The 12,024-nt window shown below is 53.3% G+C and overlaps 1 protein-coding gene across 16 annotated transcripts in view; it reads left to right on the top strand.

Annotated features, from left to right (window-relative positions):
- Nucleotides 1–12,024, top strand: part of dpy (fibrillin-like protein dumpy) — a 132,709-nt gene that overhangs the window by 83,483 nt on the left and 37,202 nt on the right. For 15 of the 16 annotated variants that reach the window (XM_086830904.1, XM_086830897.1, XM_086830893.1 and 12 more), the window contains 12 exons: nucleotides 143–466; nucleotides 628–945; nucleotides 1,014–1,346; nucleotides 1,421–1,747; nucleotides 1,948–2,265; nucleotides 2,702–3,019; nucleotides 3,097–3,420; nucleotides 3,543–4,172; nucleotides 4,239–4,577; nucleotides 4,650–4,958; nucleotides 5,336–5,662; nucleotides 5,750–10,528. In XM_086830904.1, the coding sequence (XP_086687030.1) occupies nucleotides 143–466; nucleotides 628–945; nucleotides 1,014–1,346; nucleotides 1,421–1,747; nucleotides 1,948–2,265; nucleotides 2,702–3,019; nucleotides 3,097–3,420; nucleotides 3,543–4,172; nucleotides 4,239–4,577; nucleotides 4,650–4,958; nucleotides 5,336–5,662; nucleotides 5,750–10,528 (8,646 nt within the window). The remainder of the gene's footprint in view (nucleotides 1–142; nucleotides 467–627; nucleotides 946–1,013; nucleotides 1,347–1,420; nucleotides 1,748–1,947; nucleotides 2,266–2,701; nucleotides 3,020–3,096; nucleotides 3,421–3,542; nucleotides 4,173–4,238; nucleotides 4,578–4,649; nucleotides 4,959–5,335; nucleotides 5,663–5,749; nucleotides 10,529–12,024) is intronic. The other variant, XM_086830890.1, reaches the window with a different exon arrangement.

Below are 12,024 nucleotides of genomic sequence, written 5' to 3'. Positions count from 1 at the left end.
TAGCCTCTCATCTTTATATATATATACCTTTATCTATCTACGTATCATATATTTATAATGTAGCTTTAAGTTTACTATGTCTGTACATTGTTCTGTATTCTTTGCCTGCATCCTGCTTGCTATTTTCATGACCATACGATAGTCGTGGTACCAGATCCACCCTCCGACCCATGCTATCCATCGCCATGTGGTGCTAATGCCATTTGTCGCGTCCGTAATGGAGCCGGCTCCTGCAGCTGCATCCAAAACTATTTCGGTGATCCGTACATCAACTGCCGACCGGAGTGTGTTCAGAATAGCGACTGTCCCGGCAATCGGGCTTGTATAAATATGAAGTGCCGAGATCCCTGCGCCAATGCCTGCGGATTCAATGCAATCTGTCGGGTGGCCCATCATCAGGCCGTATGCAGTTGCGAGCCAGGCTTCACTGGCAACCCTCTGCGCGCCTGTGTCGAGAGACCCTCAAGTATGACTCTTAGTCCAAGGGAGGGATTGATTTGTAGGCAGGATGATATATCAAAAATGTTGTTTTCATTCCCTAAAGTTTCTCAGAAAGTTCTTCCTCACAAATCAATCCTCCTCTTCCCATGGAGTTACCATCTAATGGCTTCCCTTTCCCCCTCCTAGACATGTATCTGCCCCTGCCCCCTGACCCATGTAGACCCTCGCCTTGTGGCCTGTTTAGTACTTGCCATGTGGCTGGGGACCGACCAGTGTGCGCCTGCTTACCAGACTACATGGGGGCTCCGCCCAACTGCAAGCCCGAGTGCATGACCAGTGCCGAGTGCCCCTCGGATAGGGCCTGTATCAATCAACGCTGTAAAGATCCGTGTCCCGGTACATGTGGCTACAATGCCCGCTGTCGGTGCACCAACCACTCGCCCATCTGTAGCTGCTACGATGGGTATACAGGGGATCCGTTCCATCAGTGCGTGCCCGAAAGAAGTAGGTTTACCTTAGGTAGTCTCCCTCCAAATGGACAGTTTCGAACTTAAAGTATGATACTCTTGTAGAACCAACGCCCATACCCGATCCTATTGTACCGCCGAATCCCTGTGTGCCATCACCTTGCGGTCCGAACTCTCAGTGTCAAGTTTCCAGCAGCGGAGCGGTCTGCTCCTGCGTGGCCAATTACATAGGACGCCCACCAGGCTGCCGGCCAGAGTGCAGCATCAATTCCGAGTGTCCGGCCAGGATGGCGTGTGTGAATGCACGTTGCGCCGATCCATGCATTGGGTCGTGTGGCAACAACGCCCTTTGCCATGTCAGCCTCCATGCTCCGGTTTGCATGTGCGAGCCCGGCTACTCTGGTGACCCCTTCTCCGGTTGCTACAAGATCATTGAGAGTAGGTTCTTTAGTTGGAAATGTCTTCTAGTTCGAGATACTCAACTCCCATGTTTGTCCCGTTCCCCCCCACAGCCCCGATCGAAGTGATCCAACCCTGTCGTCCCAGTCCCTGCGGTTTGAACGCCTTGTGCGAGGAGCGGAATCAAGCTGCCTCATGCAAGTGTGTGCCCGAGTACTTTGGCGATCCGTATGTCGAGTGCCGACCCGAGTGCGTCATTAACTCTGACTGTCCCCGGTCGAGGGCATGCGTCAACCAGAAGTGCGTGGATCCGTGTCCAGGAATGTGCGGTCACAGCGCTCAATGCGCGGTCTTTAATCATGCTCCCAATTGCGAATGTCTGCCGGGTTACACGGGTAATCCCATCGTCGGTTGCCACCTGGTGCCCGAGGCACCACGCTGTAAGAACTCGATAGAACTGGTTAGCAGTGATGGAAGCTACCTAGGTAGTGGTATTTTTCCCTTCCGGGTTCATCAATGACTTTATTTTATAGTCTGCAACTATTTCAATTTACTCTCCTGAAACCTTACCTAGGAGTGCAGAAATCACTGCAAGTTAGGCGCGTAGTTAGGAACTCTATTAATTGCTGACTTTATGTAGATCCCGACCCCATAGTGCCCGAAAACCCTTGCCAACCCTCGCCATGTGGCCTCTACAGCAACTGTCGTCCGGTCAACGGTCACGCAGTCTGCTCCTGTGTGCCCAACTATATTGGCTCTCCGCCCAACTGCCGGCCCGAGTGCATGAGCAGCTCGGAGTGCTCGCAGGACAAGTCGTGTGTCAACGAACGCTGCAAGGACCCCTGTCCCGGTACCTGCGGCAACAATGCCCTCTGCCGTGTGGTCAACCACAACCCCATCTGCTCCTGCAGCCCCGGCTACAGCGGTGATCCGTTCGTGCGCTGCTTCCCGCAAGAGAGTAAGCATCGACAGGGAGAGTCGAATGAAAGCTTAGCTTCGGCCAGCAGCCGGAGATTTAAATTACCCTGCAAGGATAACGTTCTTTTAACCAGTTGTCTAATTTGTTTGTCTGAATGTCTTATCAAAGGGGAGGTTTATTTGAACCTTCTCCTTCTCTTCTCCTTATTTCTTACACCCAGAACTGTATTTTTTTTCCTGTACAATTGAAAAGCTTGCTCCTGCAGGGGTATTTAAAAGCAACCTCTCATCAAATCCATTTCATCATCCGAAAATCATTTCATACCATGCTTGACCATTACTCGCATTCTCTATATTATATCTTTACCTCTTATTGTTATCTCTTTTATATGTACTCTGTAATGTATGGCTTATTTTGGTGCATGATGTTTTATCCATTGGTGGTGTCGTGTGATGGTTGTTTATGGTGCATGTAGAGCGACCCATCGTCCACGAAGATCCGTGCGTTCCAACGCCGTGCGGACCGAACTCTCAGTGTCGGGTGTCGGCGGCCAATGAGCAGGCGGTCTGCTCATGCTTGCAACATTATGTGGGTAGGGCGCCAAACTGCCGGCCGGAGTGCACATCGGACTCCGAGTGTCCGGGCAATTTGGCCTGCATAAATCTGCGCTGCCGGGATCCGTGTGTCGGTACCTGCGGCATCCAAACCACCTGCCTTGTAAATAATCATAGACCCATTTGCCGCTGCCTCGAAGGTTATGCCGGGGATCCATTCTCAGAGTGTAGTCCGAAGAGTAAGGGATCTGAATGACGTCTGGAGCTCCAGCCAGATACTAAACCATTGTCCTTTCCCCCTATATCCCACCCCCAGTTATTGTCCCGCCAGAGGTGGCACAGCCCTGCAACCCAAGTCCCTGCGGAGCCAATGCCGTGTGCAAGGAGCGCAATGGCGTAGGCTCTTGCCTGTGTCTGCCGGAGTATAATGGAGACCCGTACACCGAGTGCCGCCCGGAGTGCGTGCTCAATAGTGATTGCTCGAAGAACCGAGCTTGCCTGAACAACAAGTGCCGCGATCCCTGTCCAGGAGTCTGTGGCGTCTCCGCCGAGTGCCATGTCATCAACCATGCCCCCAGCTGCAGTTGCCCCTCCGGATACACGGGCAATCCTTCGCAGTACTGTAGGGAGATACCAAAATGTAGGATATAGTTTTCCCCAGAGTGGGTCAACTTTTGATGGATTCCATAAAAATTGACCCACTCTTCAGTATAGATCAACATTAGCAAGATAGATCCAATAACGAATGATCATAACTTTTAGTGGCCCCACCCGTGGAAGCATGTCGTCCATCACCCTGCGGTCCCTATAGCCAGTGCCGTGAGGTGAACGGTCATGCGGTCTGCTCTTGCGTTACCAATTATATTGGAACTCCGCCCGCCTGTCGGCCAGAGTGCTCGGGTAGCTCCGAGTGCTCCCAGGACAGAGCGTGTGTGAATCAACGCTGTGTGGACCCATGTCCCGGCACCTGTGGCAACGAGGCCATCTGCAAGGTGACCAACCACAATCCCATCTGCTCGTGTCCCGCCGGATACAGCGGCGATCCGTTCGTACGCTGTGCCCCCTGGCAGGAGGAGCCCGAGCATCCCAAGTCGAATGAGAATCCCTGTGTTCCGAGTCCCTGCGGTCGAAATTCCCAGTGTCGTGTTGTGGGCGAGACGGGTGTGTGCTCCTGCCTGCCGAATTTCGTGGGCAGGGCGCCGAACTGCCGCCCAGAGTGCACTCTTAATACCGAGTGCCCGGCCACCTTGGCCTGTATTAACGAGCGCTGTCAGGATCCCTGTCCGGGATCGTGTGGCTTCAATGCCTACTGCAGTGTGGTGAATCACTCACCCGTCTGCTCCTGCGACAATGGTTTCACTGGTGATCCCTTCGCTGGCTGCAATCCGCAACGTAAGCTCATGTCTGATTTCATCTTGGAATACGTGCTAATCCCTTAACCCTAATGACCACCGCCAGTTTTGCCCGAGCCCGAGGAGCGCCTGACGCCCTGCCAACCTTCGCCCTGTGGCCCCAATGCCGAGTGCCGCGAACGCAACGGTGCCGGCTCCTGTACGTGTCTGCCGGAGTATTTCGGTGATCCGTACAGCGGCTGTCGTCCGGAGTGCGTGGTGAACAGTGATTGTTCGCGCGACAAGTCGTGCGTCAACCAGAAATGCGTGGACCCCTGTCCAGGTGTTTGTGGCCTGAACGCCGAGTGTCGTGTGTCCAATCATCTGCCCAGCTGCTCTTGCCTGGCAGGCTACACTGGAAATCCGTCGAGTGCGTGCCGTGAAATACCCCAGTTACCCCCGCCACGTAGGTTTTCTCAACCACTAACCCCTGGTCGACAAATCCAACTGATCCATCACTCCTCGTACCTCCCCTTAGCCGAACGGGATGAGCATCCCTGTAGACCCTCGCCCTGCGGCCCATACAGTCAGTGCCGTGAGGTCAATGGCCATGCCGTGTGCTCCTGCCTGCAAGGCTTTGTTGGCTCAGCACCGAGCTGCCGGCCCGAGTGCATCATTAGCTCGGACTGTGCCCAAGATCTCAACTGTCAGAATCAGAAGTGCGTGGACCCGTGTCCGGGCACTTGCGGCATCGAGGCCCGGTGCCAGGTCATTAACCACTACCCTGCATGCTCCTGTGCCCCAGGTTTTACCGGAGATCCCTTCAATCGATGCACTAAGATATTGTGTAAGCATGATTAGCTCCTCTTTGGATTTGAGAGATGACTGGGTGAAAGCTAAATGGGATAGATTTTCCATAGTAAAGGTTACTTATTTAGAAGTACTTTTGAATTCTATTTCCCTTTTAAGAACCAAAAGAACCCTTGGTTTTTAGATTTCCTATCCCCACTTAGCTTGCCCACTCCTCTACCCAAATTCCTGCATGTATATACACTATTTAATGTTTTATTTCTTCATTTTCTATTTATGTTTTATTTTATGTACACTCTCTGTAAAACCACTATCCCAACTCTACTATCTCCTATGAACCTATGTAAATTGTTGTGTATCTGTGTGTGCTATGTGTACTATCCAACTATCTGGCATGTGTATGTGCGGCTGTAGTGGAACCCACACCCGCGGAAAAGTCCGGTAATCCCTGCATCCCCTCACCGTGCGGACCCAACTCGAAATGCATCGATGTCCGCGGTTCACCTGCATGCTCCTGTCTGCCCGACTACCTTGGCCGTCCGCCCAACTGCCGGCCCGAGTGCCTCAGCAGTGCCGACTGCCCGGCGAATCTGGCCTGTGTTAACCAGCGCTGCACGAATCCATGCATCGGCGCCTGCGGCCTCAACTCCGTGTGCACGGTCATTAAGCACCGGCCGACATGCGAATGTGTGCCTGGTTACACCGGAGATCCCTTCTCGGGCTGTGCGATTGTACAGCAAAGTAATATATATAATTTGATGCATGCTCATAACTCTCTTTGGTTCCCATCTAATCCTTGACTTCGATTTCCGCCCTTCTCTCCTCTAGTTACGCCCTCGGAAGAGCCCAGAAAGCCTTGCAATCCCAGTCCCTGCGGTGCCAATGCCATCTGTCGGGAGCGCAACGGAGCTGGCTCCTGCGCCTGCCTGCCCGAGTACTTTGGAGATCCGTACAGCGGCTGCCGGCCGGAATGTGTCCAGAACGATGACTGTGATCGGTCGCGAGCCTGCATCAACAACAAGTGCCAGGATCCATGCCCCGGAGCCTGTGGCATTAATGCCGAGTGCCGGGTCTTGAATCATGGACCCAATTGCAACTGTTTCGATGGCTATACCGGAGATCCGCATCGTGCTTGCTCACTCATCGAGGTGGTTACCCGCCGGCCAGAGAATCCATGCCAGCCATCGCCCTGCGGACCATACAGCCAGTGTCTAGACACCAACAGCCATGCCGTGTGCAGCTGCCTGGAGGGTTACATCGGAGCCCCACCCAGCTGCAAGCCGGAGTGTGTAGTCAGCTCGGAGTGCCCACAGAACAGGGCTTGCATCAACCAGAAGTGCGAGGATCCGTGCCGCGGCTCGTGCGGCAACAATGCCAAGTGCCAGGTGGTGAACCACAACCCCATATGTACCTGCCAGCCCGGCATGACGGGAGATCCCATCTCGGGATGCCTGCCCACCGAAGCTGGCAAGACCTCGGACAACCCGTGCGTGCCATCACCATGCGGACCGAACGCCAATTGCCGTGTGATTGGCAACCAGGCAGCTTGCTCCTGCCAGACCAGCTTCATCGGACGTCCGCCCAACTGCCGGCCGGAGTGTACAAACAACGATGAGTGCCAGAACCATCTGTCCTGCCAAAACGAACGCTGCGTCGATCCTTGTCCCGGTTCTTGTGGCAACAACGCCATCTGCCAGGTGGTGCAGCACAATGCAGTCTGCACCTGCGCCGATGGATATGAAGGCGAACCCCTCTTTGGCTGCCAACTTATCCCAGCTGTGCTGCCCACAGAGCCTCCGCAATCCCCATGCGAACCATCACCCTGCGGCCCGCATGCCGAGTGCCGAGAGAGGAATGGAGCCGGCGCCTGCTACTGTCACGACGGATTCGAGGGCAATCCCTACGATGCTCAGCGTGGATGCCGACGCGAATGTGAGACCAACGACGAATGCTCCCCGGCCCAAGCCTGTGTGCGTTTCAAGTGCGTCGATCCCTGCGACAACATCTGTGGAGACTATGCCATTTGCACCGTGGACAAGCATGTGCCCACATGCAACTGCCCGCCGGGATACACAGGAGATCCGTTCTTCAGCTGCAAACCGGTGCCAGTTACCCCCCGACCGCCTCTGAACCCATGCAATCCCTCGCCCTGTGGACCCAACAGCAACTGCCGGGCCATGAACAACCAGGCGGTGTGCTCCTGCCAGTCAGGATTTGTGAACCAGCCGCCCAACTGCCGACCAGAGTGTGTGGTCAGTGCTGAGTGCGCACCGGAAAGGGCATGTGTGAGAAATCAATGCGTGGATCCGTGCCTGCACACCTGCGGCATTCGTGCCATTTGTAGCACCAAAAACCACAGTCCTATCTGCACTTGTCCGCGCGGCATGACCGGAGATCCGTTTGTGCAGTGCACTAAGGTGGCCATCACTACTCCTGGAACAACACCATCACCGCCACCGGCATCCTGTGTACCCTCGCCCTGTGGACCCAATGCCAAGTGCCAGATTGTGGGCAACAGCCCGGCCTGCTCCTGCCTGCCCAACTACATTGGAGCCCCGCCTCGCTGCCGACCGGAATGCGTTCTCAACTCTGAATGCGGACCCACGGAGGCGTGTATCAACCAGAAGTGCGGTGATCCCTGCTCGGGCTCCTGCGGATTCGAGGCCAAGTGCCATGTGCTTAACCACCTGGCCATCTGCAACTGTATCGAGGGCTACGAGGGTGATCCCTTCGTGCGCTGCACCAAGACACCAGAGGACAGACACACAGACGTCGTGAATGACCCGTGCAATCCTAGTCCTTGTGGCCAGAATGCCGACTGCTTTGCAGGAGAGTGCCGCTGCCAGAATAATTACCAAGGAAATCCCTACGAAGGCTGCCGGCCAGAGTGCACTCTGTCGGCGGATTGTCCCAGAGACAAGGCCTGTACCCGGAACCGCTGCGTGGATCCCTGCCCCGGTGTCTGCGGCAACAATGCATTGTGCGAGGTCATGAACCACATTCCGGTGTGCTCATGCCTCCAGGGCTACGAGGGTGATCCGTTCACCAGCTGTCGCGTGAAGCCTGTCGTCGAAGATCCCATTATTGAGGCCTGCAACCCGTCTCCATGTGGCTCCAACAGTCAGTGCCGCGATATTAACGGACATGCGGTTTGCTCGTGCCTGGAGGGCTACATCGGTGCTCCGCCGCAGTGTCGGCCCGAGTGCGTAGTTTCCAGCGAGTGCTCCGCCCTGCAGGCTTGCGTTAACAAGAAGTGCGTAGATCCCTGCGCTGCGGCCTGCGGACGCGAGGCCCGCTGTGAGGTCATCAATCATAGTCCCATTTGTGGCTGCCCACCTGGTCGAACTGGTGATCCGTTCAAGCAGTGCGTGGAGATTGTCATACCACCGGATGTGAAGAATGTCGATACCACTGATCCTTGCACGCCCTCGCCCTGCGGACCTAACTCCATCTGCAAGCCGGATAGGAATGGACCGGTCTGCCAGTGCCAGCCCGAGTTCTTTGGCACGCCACCCAACTGCCGTCCCGAGTGCATCATCAATCCGGATTGCCTGTCCACGCAGGCCTGCATAAACAACAGATGCAGCAATCCCTGCCCTGAGTCATGTGGCACCAACGCCGAGTGCCGCGTTATCGGACACACGGTGTCCTGTTCCTGTCCTCAAGGCTTTGCGGGAAATGCCTTTGTCCAATGCGTACAGCAGCAGGAAGAGCCAGTGAAGCCCTGTCAGCCATCGCCGTGTGGAGCGAATGCCGAGTGTATTGAACGAAACGGAGCTGCTGCCTGTAAGTGTATCGATGAATACCAGGGCAATCCCTACGAGGGCTGCCGCCCAGAGTGCGTTCTCAGCTCGGATTGTCCCACGGACAAGGCCTGCATCCGTAACAAATGTCAAGATCCTTGCCCCGGAATCTGTGGACTGAATGCCCAGTGCTACGCTGTGAACCATGTACCTAATTGTGTCTGCAACGATGGATTCACCGGTGATCCGTTTACAAGCTGTCGCCGTGTGGAGGTCAGCCCTCCGCCACCTGTTGCCGATCCCTGCATTCCTTCGCCGTGCGGAGCCAACAGTAAGTGCCGCATAGCCAATGGATTGGCCGTATGCTCCTGCCTGGAAACCTTTGTGGGTGCTCCGCCGAACTGCAAGCCAGAGTGCACGGTTAACGCCGAATGTCCCTCGACGAAGGCGTGCCACAAGTTCCGCTGCGCCAATCCCTGCGCCAAGACGTGCGGCCTGAATGCCAAGTGCGAGGTGATCAACCACAACCCGATCTGTAGTTGTCCATTGGATATGACGGGCGATCCATTCGCCCGTTGCTACCCGGCGCCACCACCGCCACCGCCTGGACCCAAGGACGAGCCGGTGAGGCCATGCCAGCCGTCGCCTTGTGGCCTGTACTCAGAGTGCCGCGTGCGCGATGACCAGGCTTCCTGCTCCTGCCTGCCCAACTATATTGGAGCGCCGCCCAACTGCCGACCCGAGTGCATCGTAAACACGGACTGCGCTTCGAACCGAGCCTGTATCGCCGAGAAGTGTCGAGATCCTTGCGACGGCTCCTGCGGAGTGAACTCGGAGTGCCGCATTCAGAACCACCTGGCTATCTGCACCTGCCGTGGAGGCTTCACCGGCGATCCGTTTGTTCAGTGCGTCGAGGTCATCATACCGACGTCACCTCCCCTTCAGAGCGAGGACCCTTGCGACTTGCAGCCATGCGGATCGAATGCCGAGTGCAGGAATGGCATCTGTAGCTGCCTGCCGGAGTACCGAGGTGATCCCTACACCGGCTGTCGTCCCGAGTGCACCTTGAGTACGGATTGTCCGCCCACCAAGGCTTGCCTGAACAAGAAGTGTGTGGATCCTTGCCCCGGAGTGTGTGGCCAGAACTCGCAATGCGATGTCTCCAATCACATCCCGATTTGCAGCTGCTTGCAGGGTTACACCGGTGATCCGTTTGTCCACTGCCGCCAGGAGACGCCTGTCCCGAAGGATCCATGTCAACCCAACCCTTGCGGACCCAACAGCGTGTGCCAAATATCTGGACAAGCGCCCGTGTGTGCCTGCCAAGCGGGCATGCTGGGGTCACCGCCGGCCTGCAAGCCCGAGTGCATCGTCAGCTCCGAGTGCTCGCTACAAACGGCCTGTGTGAACAGAAAGTGCGTGGATCCCTGTCCCGGAGCATGTGGGCAATTCGCCCGCTGCCAGGTTATCAATCACAACCCATCATGCTCATGCAATTCGGGCTACACTGGTGATCCGTTTACACGATGCTACCAGGAGGAACGCAAACCAACACTAACGACTCCAGAGAATCCGTGCCAACCCTCGCCTTGTGGCCCCAATTCGGAGTGCAAGGTGTTGAATGGAAACGCAGCCTGTTCGTGTGCAGCCACCTTTATTGGAACGCCACCCAGCTGCCGACCCGAGTGCTCCATCAATCCGGAATGTCCGCCGACAAAGGCTTGTATTCGTCAGAAATGCTCGGATCCGTGTGTGAATGCCTGTGGATTCAATGCCCGTTGTAATGTGGCCAATCATCAACCCATCTGCACCTGCGATGTGGGCTATACTGGAGATCCGTTTACCGGCTGTCAAAAGGAGCAAGGTAGGACCACGATTTCATTTACTTACTCAGATGTTAGGCCAAGGCGTAAGCCAGCTTATAAACAACAATAATGTTGTGGGTTCTGGCTGCTTACTACAAAGAACAATGATGCACTGCAAAATCATGAGTTTACGCCTTGGGAATTTAGTTTAAAAAGAAGTGGAAACTATTGCGACTTAATAATACACTTATTGGCCCGCCTTTTGAAACTACCAAGACAATATAACAATATAATGAGTAACGCCCATATATCCAGCTACATATATAAATTGTTGTGTTGTAAATGTCCTTAGACTAAATCCAACAAACCCTTGCTTAAAATACCCCTTGAAAGCAAAGTTTCCCTTTCGTTAGAAGCGCATTATAATGAGATATCAATATTTGATCCATAATATAGCAATTACAATCGTTGTAATTGTGAGTACTTCATTTTGATAAGCACTATTTGTTGGCACTTTTGAATCAATTCACTTCATTCGCGAGACTTGTTCTAATGCGCTCATAGGCAGCTTTTTATATCACAATATTTACACTTTACATTATGATCTATGGTTACCGCACACACAGGCACAATGCATTGCAAAGAATAGTGTTTCCAGTTCCAAGTTTTTACACACAAAGTTACTAAAATTACACAAATCACTTGAGCAAAATGCAAAATTCAAGCAGCACGCACTCTGTACGAGTTGTCGGAGTGTTTAGTGTCTCTTGGATGTGTCTGAATTGTGGGATAGTCAAAGATTATAATTAGTTTTAGTCATTTTTTACCTATTTGCTTTTATACTGCCCCTAACGCCTGATTATTACAATATGCAAACTTGCCACGCCTTTATTATTGCTTCCTTATATGCCACCTTTAATGCCTCACAAAGAAATACACCCGCCTTTTGATCTCTGCCTCCTAACCCTTGATGATATTGTTGTTTTCGACTCGAAAAGGATATATTTGTATTTGATTTTGGGAGATAATCAACGCGAAATGCTTTTACCTAATTCGTTATTTGGCCCCATGTCTCTCCACTCCGCTTACTACCCCAAATTGATTCTAACCCAACTACCCCTGAATTGAGTACAGCGTTGTCTTTGACCCTGACACTGACCCTGACCCTTGACCAAAATTCTTGCCTTCGAAAATCGCCAAAGATACGTACAGTATGTACTGCTTAAGCAACCTAATTAGTAATATTTAAAATGTATAACCTTAGTAGCGTATAAAAGTTGTTTAACAGCGAGCAAACAATAAATCAAATGATATAACCCCGCAAATAGACACTTGTTTTACTTATGCACTTACCACAAACAACAAAATGCAATAAAAAATTAATTAAAATAAAATAAAACACTGCCAAAGCACTTAATTCAGCACACAATCAACAAAGTTTAACAAAAACTAAACGAAGCGTTAGCTGCACCTCAACCGCATTATCCTTCAGTGGATCGATTAATGCCAACACCTTAACTCGTATTCGTACTCTAATACCGCTACAATAATACCA

This window comes from Drosophila serrata, unplaced genomic scaffold, assembly GCF_035046125.1.
Source record: "Drosophila serrata isolate PLE 108 unplaced genomic scaffold, ASM3504612v1 contig_240, whole genome shotgun sequence".
In the NCBI taxonomy this organism is placed as follows: Eukaryota; Metazoa; Arthropoda; class Insecta; order Diptera; family Drosophilidae; genus Drosophila; species Drosophila serrata.
Note: the sequence above shows the minus strand (reverse complement) of the source record. Positions and strands in the feature narration are given on the sequence as shown.